General features: G+C 38.0%; 1 protein-coding gene across 1 annotated transcript in view; it reads right to left on the bottom strand.

Annotated features, from left to right (window-relative positions):
* Hydin (HYDIN axonemal central pair apparatus protein) overlaps positions 1 to 24,565 on the bottom strand; it is a 316,785-nt gene that overhangs the window by 249,577 nt on the left and 42,643 nt on the right. The window contains exons 7-8 of the mRNA XM_076838342.2: positions 15,684 to 15,885; positions 8,812 to 8,995 (exon numbers count right to left, since the gene is read on the bottom strand). Of these exons, the coding sequence (XP_076694457.2) occupies positions 8,812 to 8,995; positions 15,684 to 15,885 (386 nt within the window). The remainder of the gene's footprint in view (positions 1 to 8,811; positions 8,996 to 15,683; positions 15,886 to 24,565) is intronic.

Here is a 24,565-nt window from a genome sequence, read left to right as displayed (position 1 = left end):
ATAGCTGAAAGCTTGGTGCTGTCTTACCCAGGGCTGCAGCTGTTTTATTATGCCTGAGGTGTCCATGAGCAACTTGCAGCCTTTTCTGAGCTCAGGAGATAATTAATTCAAGGACAAACGGTAGATATTCTAAAGCTCTCTCCAGGGTTGGAGGAAGTAATGTGTATTAAGAGGGCTGTATGTATCTGTAAAAACAGAAACAGGGTCTGTTTCCTTTCTCAGAGGGATGCTGTCAATGTTGTCACTGGAAGGAGTTAGGAACATGTAGGAGGACACTTCTACTTTTCAGTTGGGATTCAAATAAAGTTAGAGAATTTCTACCTCTTTATAGCAGAAGTTCAATATCAAAAAACTCAATAGAGCATTTTCTAGCAAATGAGAGAACAAACCTCAGAAAAAGGCAATAAGCCTAAAATGACCCCTTTTTTATTTATATGTCTTTGGAACATTTCATATTACTTCTCCAACCCTGTTGAAATTAACTTCCCTGTCATTTATGTCTCCAAAAAAAAATTACTTCCCTTATTGCTCAGTTCTAAAGTTTCTGAAAATCAAAACATTCAGAAATTTTCCTACAGGCTCTGACATCAATATCCTTCTTCCTGGTGGAAGGGAAGCTGCCACATCACTCAGAGCTCCCTGCTGTCCTGCTCTCCTCCTATGCATGACCCCTCTCCCATCACTACCCACTTCCTGCTACCAACCAGAGCCTGAGTGTACAGGATTTAATCTGGGACTAGTACCTTGGTGTCAAAATAACTGTCAAAATGGCCTTCAGTTACATTATCTTCCTGCTGGGTCTTATGTCATTTATGTTTTGCTTTTCCCTCAGATTTTTAGGGAATAACAGGATGGCATTTTACTCATCAATCAAGTGACCTGCTAGAAGGACTCAACTTTGAATTTTTAGACATGAAGCTAATTTCCATTCTATGTTTTTTTTTTTTTTTTTTTTTTGCCAGAATATCAAACACTTCTAGATTTGGAATTTCATTTTCCCTTCTGAACAAGAACAATCAATTGTGCGGCTTGATGGCCACAGTTGAGGCTTTCTGAAAGCCACCTATGAATACACAGCCACTGGATCATGACAGGTGATAAATACAACCATGGGGAAAATATCTTTTAAAAGTAATGGCATTTAAAGAATTACATGGGCAACGATTCAAGGGGCTTTCAAAAACTCCTTCAAAAACTCTTAAATAAAAAGAATTCTTTAAAAAATTGTCTTCTTCCTTTCCTATTTCTCATCTCTTTTCCTTCCCTTCTTCTCTTCCTTGAAGGATTATTTCTTGAATATCTTGCCAACACCCAGAGTGCAAAACCAGAAAGTTACATATGTATTTAATTTACTTGGTTTATCTAGAAAGTAATATGGCTTAAAGTTTATAATATGACTCAATATCTACCTCTGACAAATAAAATACTTACATTTTAATTCCCCACTTAAACAGTAATCCAAATTTTTCTCAAATATTATGATTTCCAATCATATTTCTAATCTACGGGACTAGTGCATCTAGTTCCAAATCATAATTCTGAAAGTATTTACTGAAAGTTTATTTTCTTACCATTGTGTTGTGTATATATATTATCTATTCGATCTTGACAACCTTATGAAGTAGTATTATCTCCACTTTATAAATGATAAAATCATTTATAAAAAGAAGTTAAATATTTTATCCAAGGCCAAACCAATGGCAAAGCTAAAATTCTATAAAATGTTTTTCATCTAACTTCTCTTCCCCCATTGCAATTATAGCAAAGGATTAGGCCTCACTTTTCTTACAAGGTCATGAAAAATGCCAGAAGAAATTTAGAATCACAACAACTGAGATTCAGGCTTAGATAACACCAGCATGATCTGATGACACACCTGTCCCTGCTTGCCCACATGTTCAGGGACCTCTGGAAGGCAACTCACAGGGGCTTCCTTGGGACAACAAACTCAACATTACTAAATTGCAGGTCCTGAGAAATACACTGATGGATCTGTACCAAGCTATCCCTGTTGGGGTGAAGGTCAGGGTTCAGTCAGTTCAGAACAGGGTAGGGGAATAATGATGTCAACAGCAGCTACAGTATGTGATAAATTACATCATGTTTCACCCAAATGGAAATATTCTTGATGACATAAACAAAAATTTCAGGTAACTTATTATTTATCTTAACATATTAGAAAAATATGCAGATAGACAATTTGTCTTAGGAAGTAGAAACATGCTTTTGAACTCAAATTTGTATATACTACTGGTACTACTACTAATGATAATAAAAGAAAAGAACCATACATAAGAAGCTAAAGCTGGGCTGGGGTGTAGCTTGGTGGTAGAGTGCCTGCCTAGCATGAGTAAGGCCCTGGGTTCAATCTCCAGTACTGAATGAGAGAAAAGATCGAACTGACCATGACATGCAAAGAGATTTTTCTGCTCCACACTTCTGCTGTAAGAAGAAACTGTGAGTCAATTAAAGTACAATTCTCAATATAATGACCATAAAGTTTCTCAGAAGGGGCCCAGCTTTGGCCATCTCTCAGAGGAAGCCTCACAAAAGGCACATTCTATCTTGAGCTCTCTCCAACCCAAACAGGATAATTCCACGGGGCTTTTTTTTTTTTATGGAGTGGTAGCAGTGTGTCTGATGCCCCTGCTTTTCTCTAGGGACAAGAGAATTGTGTCTTCACCAGTCAGGAGGGGTGTGACCTTATCTAATGAGCCACGAGGAACCTGGGATTTCTAAGATTTCTCTAGGCCTCCCTCCACCTCCACCTGTTCTCCAGTTCACAATGGAGAATGTTCCAGCACAACTGTAGAGTGTGGCTGAGCACAGAAACCAGAAAGGACAGTCCTAACGATCAGAGGCTGGAGGATGACAGAGCGGCTGTGACTTGTCAAGGACAGTCTGCGTCTCAGTAGATCCATGTCCTCCGTGCTCCCTCCTGGTGTCCTTTTCCAAAGAGTCAGCTCCCATGTGTTTGCAACGTGACTCGTGCTCTCAGGACCACAAGGGGAAGGACTCTGCAGTCAAAAGCTGCATCTTTCTTTTTTGGTAGCCGCCTGGGCTTCCACCCAACCTGGTTCTGCTGAGCTCACCTGCTGTGCCAATTGGGAAAAATAAAGTCAACTAAATTTGAGCTGTGCTGTCCAAGTCTGAATTGCTATAACAGCACGTTTCCAGCAGGTTTAGATGACAGCAAAGCATGGTTTACTATTACTTACGAGGGAATGAAAAGATGATCAAGTTTCCTTCCCTTTCTAAGGCTCAGTTAAATGAAGCTTAAGCTTCCCTGGGGAAGCTGGAGGAAGTTTTCTTTGATGGAGGAGATGCTTCCTAAGAGAAATAGAAATATGTTCCCAGCTCACTGATGTTAGTCAATCAGCAAGGGCCAGTTTGAGCCTTCACATTTTCAGACCTTTCTTTTTGAAAAACATCAAGTGTTCAATATTCAGAAACCTGCTGCATCTTAAAAGTGTGACCTGAGCCAGCAGGACCCGAATTCAGAGACAAGGCAGGCACATCCGTGCTGCGAATTCTCAGAGGGCTCCTAGATGCCTATGGAAAGTAAAAGCTTGATTTTCTCTTTTTGCCCTGTGATATTCGTTGGCCTGGCAATTTTCAGAACTATGTTTTGGTCTTTGAATCTCTTTCTTTCAGGGTACCCAAGAGATCTGAGCAGAGGAAATAACAGAATGAAACTGTCAAAATTCTGTACAGGCAGGGTCCATCTAGTACAATAGAATATTATGTTTCTGCAAGTCACCAATTCTACTTGCTTTTCTGGAAGGCAAAAACATGCATAAATAGACTCAATTTTGCAGTTTTTTCCCAAAGGGGAAAACTGCACGGAAGCAGGTGGCTTGACAAATGATCAGTCTACAGAATTCAGTGTCTTCCCTAGGTAAGGATTGGACACGGAAAAACCTAGGCTAACAACATTAATACTCTATGACATTATCAGAAGAATTGACAAAAGAAACTTTATATAAATAGTATATAATAGTTTGCTCTAATGACTAAACAACAATTCGTGTTCCTTTTAGAATATCAATAAATTGCTAAGTAAATCTGAAAAATGCATTCCTTCCAGCCCTCTAACTGTAGTGTCCTGTGGTCACTCTGGGTCCCTGCTTCCTTCCTTCTCTGCCAATGAGCACTTATGGGGTCTCTCAAAAGACAAACTCCCACCTCTGTGCCTGCGGAGAGCTGACAGCTGCCCTCTGTTCAGATCACGAGGAAGTGAGGAAAGAAGCAGGCCCGGGGCACTGACCACATCAGTAGTCAAGACACCCAGTGTGCAATAGACCCAACGGTCACCTTAATGGCCACACTCCATGATGAAGTGCTAAGAAAGTTCTCTAAGACGATGGAAGTCACCTGTGGCCAAGTGGTGAGCAGTGGTGAAACAGAGTAAAAACCTGCAGCTCTGGGGCTTGGGGTCTGTCATTCCTACAGCACGGAGTCCAATTACTTCTCACAGGATAATATCAATAAAATGTGATTTAAATTCAAACCCATCACTACCTCTGGGTAATTTAGGGAAAGGATTAGTCTCTTGATCTTGAATCTCCTTGCTTTAAATTGGAAGGGCCTCTAACATAGAAACAATGTTCCCATAAAATACTTAATATTCAGAGAACATAGCCAAGGCTAAACTTCTTGCTTTAGCTGATACATTTGAAGAATGGAGCTGTATAGGTTTGAGAAAATAAGCACATATTTCTCTTTTTTGTTTGTTTGTTTTCAGACCCTCAGGTAATAGTTGGTATCTCTTTTTAGGTTAACCTCATTTGAAAACAATGTTCTTCCTCAGTAGATGCAGAGATTTGAGATCAAGGTGGTCTCTAAGCCTCTGCATCAATTAGGAGGAGGAGTTCAACTTGCGGTTGACTATTTGACCAGTTGGTGACACTTCTTCCTTGTAATCTTCCCTGCTTTTCCTGTGAATACAACTCATAGCAAGAAGCTGATTCAAAGGAATCATACCCTAGGAAGACACTAATCACTGATGCATAGCTTTACTGTCTGAAATTAAGAAATGGCCATTTGGCCTAAGTAGCCTGATACGTGAGCAAGATGCAGAAAAAAACTTCAGGACAAAATGGTGCAGAACCAGGCACCACAGGCGTAGAAGAGTCTCAGCCGGCATGCTCTCTGGTCAAGTTCCAGGCTCTTTTCTTTTCCTCGAGCATCCAAAGGTGGGTGCTGAGAGGCCCTCTTGCAACCCTCCACACTCTTCCATTCTTGCTCTGCTCTTATAATTCAATCTATTTTTCATGATTCTAGTGAAGACCTTTGTAGGACACTCTTAAATCTTACCTCTGGTCTTGAATCCCCTCCCACAAATTTTAATCCTGCATTTCCAAAACTTTGTAGGCATCTTCAGTCATTTCAAATTCAACATGTTCAGAGCCAAGCTCATCAAAATTAATTGATTGATATTTGTTTATTCATTCATTCATTCATTCATTCATTTGCTTATTAACATTGGGCTAGATACTGGCACAGTTGAGAACAAGGCATTCCTTGATTTTAAGGAGTTTAGACCTGAACCCAAATTGAATAATCAGAATTTATTATTCCAGGAAGATGAGAGTGACCTCCTCCCAATACTCTTGACTCCTTTAAGTCAAGGAAGTTCAAATAGCTGGTTTAAGACTTATTTGCTATTGGTAAGCCCAGGATCCTGACTTGCCAATTTCCTTCAAAGACATCAAGATTCTCCCAGTCTGTTCAGTTGAGATCTGAGTTGTAATTCCTCACTATGTCTCACCCTCCATGGCCAGTTAGGGAAAAGCGCTCAGTGTCTTCCTTCTGAATGTCTCTTACACCTGTTACTTCCTTTACTTCTGGACCCCTCTCAGACCATTCCAGATCAGTGTCTCCCTCCCATATACCCCTGATCTTGGCTGCAGAGATTTTCGGTCTCCATGGCCCCTCCTGTACTGGGCGTTTCCCCTGCTTGACCGGTACCACCCACCTCACTCTCTGTCCACCATCCTCCAATTCAACCCACACCTGAGTACCAAGGTAAACTTTCAAGAATCCCCTGAGCCCATCGTGCTCCTGTTCTGAACCCTACAGTGAGCCTCAGGTACCCTCAACATCATCAACCAATCTAGAACACCAACACCAATGGATGCTATGGGAGGAGAGGTCTGTGGCCATAGCAAAACAATGCTTGTACTCTGCCACGGGGAAAGTCACCTTCCCTTGAAATACTTCTCCCAAAATTTATTTGTCCAAAATACTCCCTTTTTGTAGCACCTCTCAGATCCAGTGTCTCCAGAAAAACATGGTCGGAGGAGATGGGATGTAGACTGAGTCTGGTGGCCAGCACTTCCTCTCCTCTCCTTCCCAGCCAGAAAAACTGTTCTCCTCATTGTTATTTAACCTGGTATGAACCTAAGAGTTCCTGTCTTCTTTGTTTTCATAATTTACCCAACTGGAAGCATTCTCTTCCATTTCCATTTAATTAAATCTTACCCTTCCTCCAATATTCAGTTCAGAACTCCCTCCTATAAATCCTTTCCCAAATCTCTCATCTGAGACTACTGTAGCTTTTATTTACCTCTATCAAAAAAATATCTCTCAACAATAAAAAAATACATTGTGCTGAGAAACCAGAGAAATAGCAGAATTTTCCCATCAAACATCTTCAAAAGTAATTTATGAGGCAAGATTATATAACACTCATGAATCAGAACTGGTATTTATATAAGATGATCAGGATCTTTAAGTTGGGAAAAAAGGGAGATTTAACGTCAATAAGAAATTCATTACATCTGACATTGAAATCTTCAGAATAATAGGAGGAAGACAGTAGGAAAATTTCATATCTTCATTTTCATTTAGTAAAAATTGATAAAAAAACAGCTAATGAATAAATACTATTATAAGAATAAAAAACTAAATAATGTAGAGAAGAGACAAAAATCATTAGAGACACTATAATGACCACTTATGAATATTCAAAGTGAATTTTACCCCTTCCTATTTCTGGCAAGCTTTATTCTACCCAAAATAAACAAGTTAGCTTCATTCATTTAAAAATCACCATTGGTATGTATTACTACTTAAAAAAAATGTTTTTCTTCCTAATGGGGAAAAGATGTCTTATGATAAGGGTGCCCAGTTCAGTTCCTATCTGGAATTCAAAAGCACACTGAAGACCAGGCTTTAATATGTATGCATCTCCATCACAAAGCTTTGGGTTATGGGAGGAAGCATGAGGAGAGAAAACTGAGATGATTCAAGACTTTCTACTTCTGACTTGGAAAGGGACAGAACCCACGTGCAGACCTCCTGACACAGCCATCCACTCCCAGAAGGCAACAAGAAACAGGATGAGCAATCCTCAGCCTGGCTCTCCACCAGTGGCTGGGAGGAATCTTGGACTATGTGGACCTTGGCATGTCTGAGATTGTCATGACTGGCTGCTCTTCCCAGGCTCTGCCCAGCTCAGCATTTTGCTTGATTGCTCCAGTAATTCCTTCCTGATCTTTTCCATATCTTTGTACTTGACCTATTTTTACTTTTAGTCCTCATTTTGATTTAACCTCTTGCTGGACTGACTCATTATATTGGGAGATCCCTTTGTTCAGCTGAGCCCTGGAGAGTCTTCAACATGACAGAAGATTCAGCCTCAATCCACATCTCCAACCTTATTTCTCTACTTGAGCCCTTTGTTTGAGCAAACCTGTCTACCCTTAGAGCCTCAGATGCACACTTACAATGTTGTTCTCCCAAAAGTACTGCCCTGCCCTGCAAGACCCAGTTCAAGGTTCTTCTCTCAAGAAGCCTTCTCTAATATCTTAGCCAATGACAGGGACTGCGGCCATTGAACTAGTGTACTATTCTTATTCTCATCACCAGTGATTCACACAGTGGGTTCCATAAAACATCAGACTTAGATGACATCTTTGAGGCGAAAGCTCCCTCTTGAAGATTTACAGCACACATTACCATCCTTGAGACTTTTTTGAAGTCTTATAACAAAGAAACCTTTTAAACAATATTGAACCTAGTGTTTCTCAAACTTATTTAGCCAAAGAACTTCTTTATCCTGTCATATACCTTAATAACAATTTGGAAATGCGGATGTAAGGAAAATGAGTCTCAACAAGTGAGTGACATTTCCCACAGATGAATTTGTTACTCTAAGATGTTTAGTTCTCAGCACACAGAATGCCTGGTACAGACCATGCAGTCAATAAGCCTTTATTGAGTAAATTAAGGACAACATCGTTCTCAATCCTGGTGACTTTGCCCTCCAGGAGACATTTGACAGGTCTGGAGCCAGTTCGGGCTATCTGCTAGCATCTAGCGGGTAAAAGTAAGGTGTGTGATTAAATTTCTCCAATGTACAGGATAAAGAATTATCCACCCACAAATGTCAATAGTGCTGAGGTTGAGAACTCCTGCTCTGTGATCAGGCTAATCTGGGATGAATTTATAACTGTTGACACTAGCTGCTTGTCCTTAAACAAGCTTTGGGATTTCTCCAAGTCTTAATTTCCTTGTCTGTAGACTGAGATTTCAATGATATACTGTAGGGTTGTTGTAAGATAACATGCATACACATGAGATAAACTGCATAATCCATATGAAGCATTCAGCAGTGATTGGTGCCTAGAAGGTGAGACTTAGGAACATTCTTGCCATAGCCTTCATCCAACGTCTCATACTGATCAAAAGTCCCTTCAGGCAGAATGTTTCCTTTCTCAGAACTCATGACAGGAGGACCCTCATCAAAATGGGCCCTGGATTCCCATTTAGATTTACTGGGCAGTCAGGTTTTATTTATGCACTTACCAGGGGCTCGATGGTGAAAACACTGTTAAAATTGAGCATGTGGTCTACTTGAACCGCCCTCCTCTGGTGCTTGAAGGTGTGGGAGATGATGGAAAGACGCTGTCGGAGTGAAGGGTCAAGGATGAACTCTTCCATGAATGCATCGGTCTCATCTTTTTCCTCTTTGGCCAGGTCATCACAGACCCTAAAGAAAATACAGAAAACGCAAGCTGCAATTTGGTCCTCCCAGGAAGAACCTTATATAGGGCTAACCTCCAGTCCCTCATCTGTCACCCTGTGATGGTCCCTCCTTGCCCCAGGTCTGTAACATAGTGGTTGGGTAACCTTTTTCTCAGTCTTCAGACCTTTCAGAGGCTCACTTGGCTCGCCTTTAGTCACTTCCTTCAAGAAGTCCTCCTGGGATTTCTTTCCTTCCCAGTGCCCATTTGTTTACTTCTGAGCCCTCATGTATCTGGACAAATACTTTCCTTTAGGTAACTCTTTTCTAAGCTGCTTTTAAAATATTTAACATCTATCCTGCCTCTCACACTGCAAGGATGATTTTGTTTCTGTTAAACTTGTTTAGCTTTACTTACTTCTTAGCTACTAGTTACCTTGGGGATAAATTCTGGAGCCAGCCAGGATTTTGGATACTGATTTTACGATCTATTTACCAGTTCTGTGACTTTGGGATTTACCCAATTTTTCTAAGCCTTGGTGTCTGCCCCTGTAAAATACAGATAATAGGAGCAGAGCTCCTTCTTCAAAGAAATGAGGGTTAAATGCAACGCAGGGTCTGGTGCGGCTCCTGGGGCAAAGCAGATGCTCCACCAATTTTAGTTTTCTCCTTGGCTCCACCATAGGCAAATCACACTGCTCAGTTTAGAAAATGCTCAAGCTACACCTATAGCCAGCTCCTTTTCTTTCCTTCTAGCTCTTAGTATCCATCATGGTCAGTCAGAAAAGCAACCCCAACCTTCCACTCACCCTCACCACAGGGGTTCTCACCTGTCACCTGAATTCTACAGACTGTAGAATTCTGCAGAACAGAAACCATATTCCCAGCACTGCACTGCTACGACCAGTGGCAGAGACAGATATTTAGCACATGAGTGTTGAGTGGGGCCCTGGGGTCACTGAAGTCCTGTCCCAGTCCCAACTCATTTTCTAAATGAATTCATAAAAACTATAGGTCCAGTATTGTCAAACAGCCCTGTTTAATAACTTCAGCATTCAGAGTAGTTGCATAGCATAAAGAAGTCAAAGAAATGGGTTCAGTGTGTTCTGATTCCAATCAAGAAAGCATTCTGTGCTTCCTCTGTAGAGCCAGGTGGGAAGCAGCGTCCAAGGCAACCAGCAGCAGTCCTTCCATACCGCTGGACACAGCAGGGCAAATTAAGGACAGCTCAGAAAGACAGGAATCCATTCCCTTTTATTTTGATATTTGATACCTATCTGAGAGACATGATTTACATACCCTTTGAAACAATAAATTCCACTTTCAGGAATAAATCCCAAAGAAACAATCATGACTGTAGACAAGGATATAGCTATAAAGGTGTTCATTAAAGTACTGTAATAATGCCAAGCAAAATGAACAAATTTGATGTAAGATACTGAAAGAGTGGTTAAACAGAAATAATGGGAATCATAAACATTATTGTTACTGAATACATGCCAAACTCTTCACATATTTCATGTAATTTAGTACTCATAATTACTATATGAGATAATTACTACAGTAATCACCATTCCCATTGTATAGATGTTGAATCTGGGGCTCAGAAAGGTTAAGAATTTTGCCTCACATCACACAGCTGAAAGATGGAGCCTGAAGTTCAAACTGACTCTTTAGTAGTTTGAATCCTCTTGTGTTAGTCAATAGCTATACTGCCTCCTGGGCTGCATTTTTATCAATGGAATAGTAAGCCACTGTTAAAATAGTATTAAAGAAGATTATTTAGGGGCTGGGATTGTGGCTCAGTGATAGAGTGCTTGCCTAGCATGTGTGAGGCACTGAGTTTGATCCTCAGCACCACATAAAAATAAATAAATAAAATAAAGATATTTTGTCCATCTACAACTAAAAAAATTTAAAAAAAGAAGACTTTTAATAGCAATGTCATAGGCTGGAAATATATTAAAAATGAAAAGCAAGTTATAAAATGTAATGTACAAAGTAATTCCAATCTTTTTAAAGCCAAAGAATAGAAAATAGGGACATATTGCAAAAGAATAGAGTTAGAGACACTAAAATATTCATAGGGTTGTAAGATTAGAATTGACTTTTACCTTCATAATACTTATCTTTATTTTTATCAGTTCACAATGTATTTCTTTTTTAAAATGCAAAAGTCATTTCTAAAATTAAATGTTAACCCCTTTTCAGATTGAAGCACTAGACAGCTCCATGGTTGCTGCTCTTCTCATGCTATTGGAACACTGGATCCGGAGCAGCCAGCATAAGGTGACAGGGAGGGCAGGGGAATGCAAGCTGGCTTCCTCTTTGCCCTCTGATGGAGAATTAGAGCCACAACTAGAGTGTAGAGAGGGGATGTGCAGCAACACCTTCAACTGGCTTGACTCCAACAATAAATTCTGGAGGGTTGCCACATACCTCTGTCTATGGTTTTGCCATCTTGATAATCATGGTTTCTTGCACTCATGTGTGGTATTGATGAAGACACTTCTCATCAAGAGCATTAAAAATACCAGACTTATGTTGCAGAAAAGCCATAAACTTAACTATTTTGCAAAAAGTTTGGTGGCCACCAATACCCACAGCTTCAGGTGTCGAGGAGAGGCTTGTCCTTGGACTGTAGTCAATGGAGAATGCTTGTGTCTTGGGTGCAGTAGGGTTGAACCAATAGTATTCCCTCACCTGGATGTGCTTGAGATATGCACCCTGCTTCCTTGCAGCACCCACAAGAGGTGATAACTGGATGTCAAGGCAATTATAAACTAAGAGCTATAGACGTGAGAGCTGGGAAGAATATTCTCAATAGTCTATACCTGGCATGGAAAAAATGAAGCCATTCACCTTCAAACGGATGACGTGAGCCTGAACCAAGAATAACTCTATGATGACTGTTATAAACTGAGGCCTGGAGCTCCCCTTCCTATTTACATTTACTTATCAGTTAGATCTTTACATTTTTGTATAATCCTAGGGAAGTGAAGGGGCCTCCAAACACAACTGAGATTGAATTTACTATGAACCAGGAAACAAGACAAAGCCCAATTAAAACTGATTAGAGAAACATGCCATTCCCTATTCCTGGATGCTGTGGAATAAATCCATGCTGACCACTTTGTGGGGGCTTCATTCTCAGGGATCTTGTACAGAACAAATCTAGAATTAGAGCCACCTGCTCTTGAAACAATGGCTGTGACCTTGCTGCAGAAATGGGGAGCAAAAACCCCATGCTGAGTCGTGAAATACAGCAAACGTGATGAGAATGAGTGTGAAAGAATCTTGCAGAGTGTTTTAAAATCCCTCAGGACAAGGTTGAGAAAGAAAGGAAGAATGAATGCAGCCTCCATTTTGAAGAGATTAATTTCTTTGCCAGTGCCAGAAAAAGGACAAAAAGGTAATTTTTAAAGGTCCCTATTTCTGACTCCAAAGTTTAAGAAAAAAAAAAAAAGGCAATTTTAAAGCCCAGAACTTCTTTACAGAGAAGGGACATCTCCACTGCCAGAGTCTAGAGCCTAGGAGGAGTCCCATGCCCCCAAGTCTGGACATGTGTCCTAAAGTTTGTACCAACACAATGAGGTGGGTAGAGAGGAAGGTCACTCTTGCTAGGATGGAAATGACAGAAAAGAACAGGCTTCTTTGGGCTGAAATTCTTCCATTGGAGGAAGTGATATCCAAATCTTTGCTCACCAAGATGCCCATGGACAAGAAACTATACTGGTCAGAAAAGGAGTTGAGGGTGTCTATTAAAACCACTAACATGCTCCAAGTGACTTTGAGCAAGTTTTGGTACCTGTATATGAATGCCTCAGGACAATATTTAAGCCACATGTAGAGCAGTGGAAAGACTCTTGAGTCTCCTCTGAACATCTACACCAAAGTTAGATCTTAGGTCACTGGAGTGCAGGAAAGGGAGAGAGCCTACCAAAAGGGAGAAAATCTTTACCAGTCCTCTGATAGGGAATTAATATCCAGAATATATAAAGAACTCAAAAAACTTAATACCAAAGAACAATCCAATCAATAAACAGGCAAAAGAATAAAACAGAATTTTTTTTTTAAAATCTCAGGACTGTTTTTATTTTTAATATTTATTTTTTAGTTGTCAGTGGACACAACATCTTTGCTTGTATGTGGTGCTGAGGATCGAACCCGGGTTGCACGCATGACAAGTGAGCATGCTACCACTTGAGCCACATCCCCAGCCCTCCAGAATTTTCTTTTATAAAGCAGCCCAATGATCAATAAGTAAATGAAAAAATGTTCAACCTCTCTAGCATTCAGAGAAATGCAAATCAAAACTACATTAATATTTCATCTCACTCCAGTCAGAATAGCAACGATCAAGAAAACAAACTATAATAAATGCTGGTGAGGATGTAGGGGAGAAGGGACATTTATACATTGTTGGTGGAACTGCAAATTAGTACAACTACTTTGGAAAGCAATGCTGAGATTCCTCAAAAGAATAGGAACATATCCACCATATGACCCAGCTATTCCACTCCTCAGTATTTATCTAAAAGAACTAAAAACAGCACACTACAGTGACCCAGCCACACGTTTTAGCAATATTTATAGCAGCACAACTCACAATAGCCAAATGTGAAACCAGCCTTGGTGTCCATCAACAGATGAATGGGTAAAGAAAAAGTGGTATATATACATAAAGGAGTTTGACTCAGCCATAAAGAAGAATGAAATAATGGCATTTGTTGATAAATGGATGAAAATGGAGAACGTCACGCTAAGTGAAATAAGCCAGACTCAGAAAATCAAGGGTCAAATGTTTCCTCTCATCTGTAGAAGTTAGAGCAAAGTAAGGGGGGCAAAGGTGGAGGGGGAAAGAGGGAGGGCACCAGGGACTGAAAGGGAGCAAATTAAATTATTATTACGTATTATTATGTCAAAATGAATCCAATTATTATGTACAACTATAATGAACTGATAAAAGCATTAAAAATACTTCTTAGACCTTGGCATGGCATCAGTTACATACTATACACACAGTCAAACGTGGTTGAAATTAAAGTCGGCTTTCTTTCTTAAAAGGTACACTTGGGCTGGGGATGTGGCTCAAGCGGTAGCGTGCTTGCCTGGCATGCGTGCGGCCCGGGTTCGATCCTTAGCACCACATACAAACAAAGATGTTGTGTCCGCCAAATACTAAAAAATATTAAAAAAAGCACCAAAAAAGGTACACTCATTCTCCCCAGAAGCCTATGGCCACAGGACAAGCATGCTATTAAAACACTACTTTTACTGCTTCTTCTTTTTTTTTCTTTATTTTAATTTGTTCTAATTAGTTATGCATGACAGCAGGATGCATTTCGATTCATCATATAAAAATAGAGCACGACTTTTCATTTCTCTGGTTGAACACGATGTAGAGTCACCGTTTGTGTAGTCACATGTGTACCCAGGGTAACAATGTCTGTCTTGTTCCACCATCTTTCCAAGCCCCATGCCCTCTCCCTTCCCCTCACACCTCTCTGTCTCTTTCTTGATTTGTACCCACTGTCCCACTTCATCTTTACATATGTTTGGGCCATTCTGATTGCTGATGAAAGCAGCAAATGAGCAGTTTCCTCTTGATTTTTAAACCACTGACATTTCTACACCATTAAGTCAAATGAAGTTTTTAGGCAGGAAAGGCAGTTTTCTTTTCTCATATTTTAAAGATGGCACAGTGGCGATTCTGTGATTAAAGTTCTTTGTTTGAATGACAAAGCTTCTGGCCCACTGTGTCCTGTCATTGTCACAGCTCCTCTGATTCAATTAGGGACAGCACACTGGGGGATTTCTGCCTGGTTTCCATGGACCTAAGACTTTTATTTTTATCCCATACTAACTTGGTTTTAAACAAAGCTTTGAAGCTTCCCAGGGCTAATCTCTAATGAAAAATGGAGGGGCAAATAAAAAAAAGGCTGAAATAAATTCTGATGAAAGCTGCAGAAGTGTTAATTCTGAGAGGTTGGAAGGAGATAAAAATGAAAATGCAGTCTCAAAGAGGCAAAGAGGCATTCAGGAAAAAGGAATATTCAAAATTTAGCAGTGATGAGATTAGTCAAAGCAGTTTGGTTGTACACTGAATTAACATTCTCCGAAGCACAAAGTATCATTTTTTAAAAGCAGAATATTAGGGAGACCAACAAGAAACCATTATTAAATGATATGGTTTGCAGGGGTTGAGCAATGATACTAAAACAAAGAATATCATAGCTATTATATCTAAGCCCTTCTTCTTCCTCAATCTTCCCATTTCCTGGAAATATCTTTTCATTGAAAACAAAAGGTCACATAGATGTCAGCACATAATACATCATTTTTAGAAACTCTTTAATGGAAACTGATCAGCTGCTTAGGGTTTTGAAGAGGAATTCAGACAAGTGCAATAGTTTTGAAAGAAGAGTGAAGAATGATATATTTGGCCTATAAAATCTACGCATTTCATCACCACTGAACTATAACTAGGTGAAGGTTAGTTGAGAATGGGCAACGTTCTGTTCCACATAGCTCAGCTCAGATTCTTTAAATGAGCAGCTCCAAAACATCATTGTACTCTGGAACCAATTTAGAAAACTTGGCATTGCTTGATTGGTGAGGAACTTTCCACAAAAGTCACTGATTTTTTAGGACTGAGTTTTACACTCACCCCCCACCCCCCAACTGCTGCTTACAGGTGAATTTTGCTACACACCTATACTTTTCTTTGTCCTCCTCTTCCTGGGTGGCAAACGCCTTCCACTGGAAATGGGCAATAATGTTGCTGCGGTTGTGGATGGTCACAGTCCTCTGATTGGCCAGAGATATGTAGGTTTTCTCAATGATCAAGGAGTTTTTGTCCAGCCTTATATTCATGTCTATGGCAGCTCCATAGAGAGACACGTATATCCTTTCACCTAGGATTAATAAAGCACAAACACACTCTAAGATTTATTCTAGAATAACGCTACTAGCCTTTACCTTTTTTTGAAGCTAAAGTCAGGAGACATAGCACAAGCACTAGACACTGCTCATACACCCCCACCCAACTCCATCAGCCCAGAGAACAGACGTGATCAGAAAATGCAAACACTGTGCTTGGTGCAGTTAGAGAAAACCGAACCGTCATTCTTGGTTATTGTAAGAAATAGATAAAACATGAATTGTTGCCCTGGGTGTTCCAAGACATTTTCTTTTTCATAAATGGTTTTCAATCTTTCAACCTGACCAGGAGGGCAACTGGGTTCCAGAATTATAATCAGATGCCTCATCTTTAGCTCAGGTGTGAGCTGGCTTTCTGGCTCTAAAGGGATCACACCAAGCACACCTGGGAAGAACTACTCTGCATGAGAGGTTTAAAATGCAATCAAAAACAGGATCAGGAGAGAAGATTTCGTAACTTCAGAAACAAAAAAAATCGAATATTTAAGAGGAATCTCCTCCCTAAGCAACAACAATGAAAACTAAATACATGCATAAAAAACCACACACATACCCTTGCCATATCTGGTACTGGTTATGTAGAAAATAAAAATTAACAGCTACATTTAAAATTATTAATTTTTAAGTATTATACCACCTTTATTCAGCACAGCAGTAAGTCTCTAACTTCATTCACCTGGATTCTAAGTATACAAGAGAGACCCCTGGGCTTTCAAAAAGATACTAACCTATAAACTACACTCTGTTTGACCTCTGCAATGTGATAGCAAGTACATCACTCTACGTCAAATAGAAAAAGGAATAAAATACTGTGGATGTTCTGTTGGTCTCTGCTGCTAAAGTTTTAACTCAAACTAGAAAGCATAATCACTTGGACCTTCACTTTCAGCAAACATTTCTGCTTTGTTTATTATGGTATATAAACCAAATGCCTGTTTAGTGGCCCTTTGTGCATTCTAAAGTTCTTTAGACTCTATCACTTTGGATATGGCAAAACTTACCCCAAGGTTTAAAGAAAAAGAAAGCATCAAGGCTTTGATGCTAATTTTTTTAAAATTTCTATTTCTATTATTATTTAAAATTTTTATTTCTAAAAATGTATACATGAATTCTAAATTTCAGATACTACAGAGCACAGACAGTAAAACAAAAATGCTTTTTCCCCTTTATTCAACCTCAGGTATACTGTTTAGAGGTAAAAGCTCTCAATATTTCATGCACATCCTTCCCCCACAAATTTTTAAACTTTTTAATGAGTAAAATTTAATGATCTTATAACTGAAAACTCATTGTTACTTTAATTTGCATACTCTTAATTATGAATGTTATTGAATACCTTTTTCATAAAATAAATGACTTGAGCTGAAAAAAGACCCTCCCCAAATGAAGGGACACTCAAAGGGCTATGCCTTCAAGATAAGAGTGAATTGGAAGTAGATTAGCCTAAATATCAGAGTTAACTATCATGCAGGAATTGCCTATATATTGCAGAGAACTTCAAGCTCTGAGTTTGGCAGTAATTGACTAGTTTTTACCCGAAATACTTGGAAGAAGAAACCGATTTCTCTTCAGAGGGCAATATTTGCACCCTATGTTTCAAAATCATCAACATTCTTTTTTAAATCAGCCAGCCAAACATAATGAGACATGCAAAGAATTAAAACAACATGTGTTAGAATCAGTGACACAAGAAGAACAGAAATAGGCTCACAAAGAACCAGATACCCAAAGTCATCAGCTATAGACCATGCACTTGTTGTTATGCTGAATGTGTTTAAACAAACAATTGGATGCACTTGAAGCTATATCCAGAGAACAGGAAATCAAAAACTAAAAAATTTGAAAAGAACCAGGACTTATAGGAAAAAACCAAAAAATTCTAAACTTAAAAAAAGAAAAACTACAAAGGAAAAGAAAAACTCAAAGGCATACTTAATATGAGAATTTTATTAGTCATAATGAAAAAATAGTGAAATGGAAAATGGTTCAGAAAACATAAAAGGAAATATGAAGAAATAAAAACATGGAAAATACACATGAATGGATGAGAGATAAGGAAGATGCCATAGGAATGTTTAAAAAGTACTTAAGTGGAAACTAAGAAGGAGAGGGGAAAGATAATGAAGCAAAGGCAATATTTCAGATGACTAAGAATTTTTTAGAATCAACTAAAAACATCAGTCCAGAATTCAAGAGGCCAAATGAAAGTCAATGGGATAAATTTTTAATTCATAAAGAACAAAATCATGGCATTTGCAGGTAAATGGATGGCATTGGAGAAGATAATGCTAAGTGAAGTTAGCCAATCCCCCTAAAACAAATGCCTAATGTTTTCTCTGATATAAGGAGGTTGACTCATAATGGGGTAAAGAGGGAGAGCATGGGAGAAATAGATGAATTAGAGCATAGTGGGGTAGGAGAGCATGGGAGGATTAGATGAATTCTAGAGAGGGAAGAGGGGTGGGAGGGAAAGGAAGGGGGCAGGGGATTAGCAAGGATGGTGGAATGTGATGGACATCATTATACAAAGTACATGTATGAAGACTAGAATTGGATCTCAACATACTTTATATACAGAGATAAGAAAAATTGTGGTATATATATGTGTATTAAGAATTGGAATGCAAAAAAGTATATGTATAAAGACATAAAATGGCATGAACATATTTTATATACAGAAATACGAAAAATTGTGCTCTATATGTGTAATAAGAATCATAATGCATTCCACTGCTGTTGGGTATTTAAAAAAATAAGTAAAAGATAAAAAAAATTAGTTCATACCTGAATATACTGCAGTAAAACTAGATAAAAGCAAAGACAAAGAAAATCTTGAAAGCAGGGAGAGAAAAGAGACAAATTATCTTGAAAGGATCCACAGTTGGAATTACTTCTGACTTTTCAACTTAAACAATGAAAACTAAAACAACAGAATAACATTCTATTAACTTTGATGAAGGTGAAACAATGACAACCCACCATTCTACAAAAATTTCTATCCTTTTTGTCTGCAAATGTCTTGGTTTTGTCTTTACTTTTTAAGGATATTTTCAATGACAAAAGATTCTAAATTAGCATTGTTTTCTTCCAGCATTGAATAACTCCATTTTGTTGTTCTCTGATTTTCCTAATTTCAGCTGAAAAGGTTTGCCATTAGTTTTCAGAATTTTAACATGAAGTTTGGTTTCCTTGGTTTTTGTACTATCACAAGTTTGCTCAGTTTTGTGAACATGTGCATCAATGTCATTGTTGTTTGGGGGAAAATTCTTAGTCAATATCTCAAAATATTCTTTTAGTTCCATGCATCCTCTCCTCCACCTCTGAGACTAGTGATATGTACATTGACTCTAACTATGTCCCACAGGGCTTTTGCTTTCTGTTTTTTTTTTTGTTGTTGTTGTTTTCCCATTCATATTTGTTTCTCTCTGTGTGTTGCCATTTAGGGATATTTATTTACCTGTCTTCAGGTTCACTAATCATATCCTACTGTAGCTATTCTTCTGTTAAATGTATATAATTAACTGTTAATTTTCAACAATGTATTTTCCAGTATAACACTGTTATTAAATTCTGAGGAAGAGAAAACAAGCAGGCCAATCTGAAGGCTAACTGTTCTTCTGAATATCAATGTAAAAATTCTAAATAAAGTTAGATATCATAATCCATCACCACATTAAAAGAATAATACTTCATAACCAAGTGGAGTTTATTTAGGAATGCAATGATGGCTCACTATTAGAAAATTTATCTTCATTGATGCTGGAAAAGAATTTCACAAAATTCAAAATACAGTTTTGAATAGCATTATTTTGAATAGCATTATTCTTAATAACAGGAGAATGGAAAAAGCTAAAGTATCCACCAAGAAAAGGTGGTTAAATAATTTGTGCTTCATCTAAAAGCAGATACCGTCCAAGTGTGAAAGGTATACAGTAAGGAAAGATCTCCAGGACTCATGATTAAGTGGAAAAGGCAATGTGTAGAACAATTTATATAGAATGTTATTTTGTCCCCGGAAAATAAGTGTGTGTATTCAGGTTTGCATGTATTTGCATAATCTATTGAAAGGACATCCAAGAAACTAATGAAACCATGAAACCCGAGTGGGATTTGGTGAATGTGCCAGTGTGGAAACAAGATCTTTCAATATGTAATTTTAAACATTGCTTTAATTTTGAGCATCACCCATCAAACTAAAGTGAAAAAGGATTTAAAGACCCCTCAATAAACATGTAAAATTGCTAAATGGCACTAGCAGTGCAAGAAATAAAAATAAAATAATATGCTGTCTCATAACCATCAATTTAACAAACAAACAAAAAATCAAGCAATTTGACAATACAGTTTTGGCAATATATCAGCAAGGATATGTAAAAATAAGAATTTTCATATATGCTGATAAAAGCATGAATTGGTATAGTCACTTGACAAACCAACTTAGTATTCAGTGTATCTCAGGATAAATTATCCTTATAACTCAACAATTGCCCTTGTAGGTATTTACCCTAAGAAAAACTCTCACACAACTGCAGAAGGCTAATGTACAAAGATGCTCAATGCAGCATTGTCTGTAAGAGAACAAAACAAAACATAACAACAACAACAAAACAAAAACAGAAACAGCCTAAATATCTAAGGGAGAACAGACAGACAAATTACATTACTTTCACATCCTGAAATGTGGCACTTAATCAAACTAAATCAGAACAATGTGTATCTATGTATTTAAATCTTTAAAACACCATGTTCAGTGGAAAATAAAAGAAGCAAATCAGAGAATATTATCTGCAGTGTAATACAATTTATGTGAAGTTTAAAAACGATCAAGATATCACTATATATTGTTTATGGATAAGTAAATTTGTAGGAATAGCATAAAAATGCACCCAATGCAGCTCTTCTAAGGAGTTAGATTTGGGGACTGGATCAGAAAAGAGTAATGCAGTAGCTTTGACCCAATAATCAGTTGAATTATCCCCCCAAAAATGAAAGCCCTGAAAGAACTGCATATGGCAAAATGTTGAAATGAACTAAATAAAACAGGTGTTGATTTCATTATCCTCTATGCTTTTGTGGTTATTTGAAATATTTCATTGTTTAAAAATTTAATCAAAAAAGATCCAAGGACTTATTTCACACAAATCTAAGGGGTAGGGGACTCATATCATCAATTTGAGTTGGTTACAGCAAAAATGTTCCTTCCCAGAAATACAGCAAGAGCTATTCTATTTTTTTCAAGAACCATCTAATATTAATTTTTGTTCACTGCTATTTCCTCTCCTCCCAATCATCAGATCCACCAAGAGAAGGAAGCAATAACTCTTCTTCTGTCCTCAAAGCTGTTGAGGTACTTGATTTTTACACCTACTTGCATGAAGACAACCTTACGAAGGGCACCCAGCTACTTAGAAGACTAATAGGATCGAGGCTTAGTTGCCCCTGTGGGAACAGAGAGGGCTGCCATGTCTCAGTATGATCATTTTTTGTGCCCTTGGAGAGCTGTTCCCACTCTGGTTTGGTTTCTGGAGTTGAAAGCTGCAATCATTGTAGATGGGGTTAGCCGCATCATTTATTATGTCCCAGTAAAGATATATTTTGTGGAAGGTCTCATTACCTTCTTGCCAGTTTCGCTACTATCAATCAAGCAGAAACAAATATGAACAAAACTAATTTTACAACAATAAATGTGAAGCTAGCTATATACACAACACATCTCATACTGTAGTCTCAGGACTTTCAGACAACAGAGGACACTAAATAAAATATATGAGTAGAGCCATAGATTCTCCAGGGAACAGGTTCATGGAAAGAGTGTTTCCCATCTCTTGGTTGCAGCAGGGTCAAATTCACCACCATAGTGTACTGCTGAACCAAATTTCTTTGGAAGTACCCTTTTCCTTGTTCAGGAAACTGAAATTAAGCAACTTGACTGAGCTTACACAGCAAAGCCAAAATTGGTATTATTAATCTGCAGAGGCAACATAGATCTGCAGGGAGTACATTAACTTTAGTGGATCCCAAATCCCAAAGCTGGGTTCAAATTCCAGCTTTACTTAGGTGTAAAGTCATTAAACTCAGTATACTCATCTCAAAAAAATGAAGTTTAAAAACTGTCCTCTAATTTCCCTCTAAATACTAACACCTAATGATTAGACAGTCTTGCCTTGTTAGGCAATTGAGAGAAACCTCATCCCACCCCCTAAACAATGTCTGACAATCAGGGATTGTCTTAACTTCTGCTAGTCCCTACCCTAAGACATGGAATAAGGAATGAAGAAAAGAAAACTAGGGCAAGGAAGGTTTCCATAGTCTCTAAAACCACCTTAAAACATTTGTTTCTTTTGCAACAACTATGTTTTGCTAGATTTTCTAATTATAATGGCACACATTCATACTTAATTGTGATAACCACATAACTGAAACAAAGTTCGTGCAGGCAATTTTGCACAGATATATTTAGATATTATTTAGTAGTTTTAACTTGCAAAGTATATCACACTCCATTACTTACTATATTATACTTTACTATTCCTTTTATTGGCCTTTACTAGGAAAAAAATAAATTCTTTATGGTTTTAGAAAGTATACTAAAATAAAATACATAAATGACCATAAAACTGCCCTGTGAAGTACTAATATTATGATTGCTTATATATTTAATAATAGAACATCATCACACCTTTGGTGGGGAAAGCCTACCAGCCAACTTCTGACTCCTAAACTCAAATATCTCCTCTTCAGTAAGAGGCATAACACTTTTGAAAAGTGCTGAATAAGCATATCAGCACTATTTCCTGATTATGCCAATGGTTAATTCTTCTAAGGTGACAGTAACCTCACCAGGCACTTAAGAAGAAAAAACTGCTGCACTCCTATTTCTAGTACTCATTCAAGTCACCAAACGTTCAGGAAGAATGCCATTTTCAAAGCTTGCTCTGAATACTGATATCTGCATGAACCCTTCAGATTATGTAAAGTTTCTCACTACTCAGTTGAAAATTGAAAGACTTAAGCAATTAACCATTTGTTTCTTAACAGTCAAATACCTTCCCTTCTAAATGACAGAGCTGTGCACCAGTTCTGTTTTTGTTTTCACTGTGTTGGCACCAATGTAGCCTGGAGTGGTCATATCTTTAGTCTCTTCTGGAGAGAGGTGGGTTTTTAAAAGGTACCACATTCCTTCAGTGCTTTCACGGTCTTAAATTATAATTAAAAGGCAACAGAATCATTTCTGGGGCAAACTCAATTGCCTAAATAAACTTGATAATACCCCACAGGGAGAAAGAAGGAAGAAGGAGGGAAGAATTCTTGTTCAGGAAAAGTTAAGGATGGTGGAATATGATAGACATCATCATCCAAAGTACATGCATGAGGACACGAATTGGTGTCAACATACTTTATATACAACCAGATATATGAAAAATTTTGCCATATATATGTAATAAGAATTGTAATACATTCCACTGTCATTTATTTTTTTAAAAAAATCAATAAAAAAGAAAGAAATATTAGATATTAGTGAAGCATTATACATGAAATCCTTAAGTGCAAGGATACTGGTTTGAACTCTTATCAGAAAAAGCAAAGAAATCTCCCAGCTGATTTTATCAAGAATATAGTCAGTAAAGGACATGGTGGAACAAACACAGCTGTTTGAGATGTGACTGAGTACTTCTCGCTGGTGAGACCATCAAGAAAGTATGAAGAAGAGACTTTCAACAATAATCCATATTAAATTTCCCTCCTCCAATCAATTCATACTTCCAATAGCTGCAGAAAGTTCAATAAATGCTTATTTAATGAAATGGGAAGCCCATTATCACAGCTGCTTAGAAAAGCTCCACAATTAATGATGTTAAGGCATTCATTACTGTTTTTCATTAATAGAAGGTTATAGGTTCTGGTCATTGATGACCACAATACAGATGAAAGTATATTCTTATCAGCAGTTCATTTTATGTAAGGAAAAATGCTACAGGACATTTCACCTCTGTTTTCAATCTTCAGAGAAGAAAAAACTTCATTCATTTACCAAACTTAATATAGGAACCTCAGGGTGTGGAGACCAATTTCTGCAAGCAATTAAACTTTAATATCCAAATATTCATTGTATATTCATTAACCTACCTCTCCTTTAGCAGAAGACTAAAAATATGAGTATAAATTCCATATACTTATTTAAAAGTAAAGTACAGATCCAGGGCCTTTGGGAGAATGCAACTGTTTTTCAAAGACAACAGATTGATGGAGTGAAAGTTGGGAAACATCCAAGATGGTACAAAGGGCAGTGTCCAGGAGTTAAGAGTGAGTCTGACAAATTATCACTATTTGCAGATGACATGATTCTATACCTAGCAGACCCCAAAGGGTCTACAAAGAAACTATTAGAGCTAATAAATGAATTCAGCAAAGTGGCAGGATATAAAATCAACATGCACAAATCAAAGGCATTCCTGTATATCAGCGACAAATCCTCTGAAATGGAAATGAGGACAACCACCCCATTCACAATATCCTCAAAAAAAATAAAATACTTGGGAATCAACCTAACAAAAGAGGTGAAAGACTTATACAATGAAAACTACAGAACCCTAAAGAGAGAAATAGAAGAAGATCTTAGAAGATGGAAAAATATACCCTGTTCATGGATAGGTA

This window comes from Callospermophilus lateralis, chromosome 18, assembly GCF_048772815.1.
Source record: "Callospermophilus lateralis isolate mCalLat2 chromosome 18, mCalLat2.hap1, whole genome shotgun sequence".
NCBI lineage: Eukaryota > Metazoa > Chordata > Mammalia > Rodentia > Sciuridae > Callospermophilus > Callospermophilus lateralis.
This window is presented reverse-complemented; position numbering and strand designations above follow the sequence as displayed.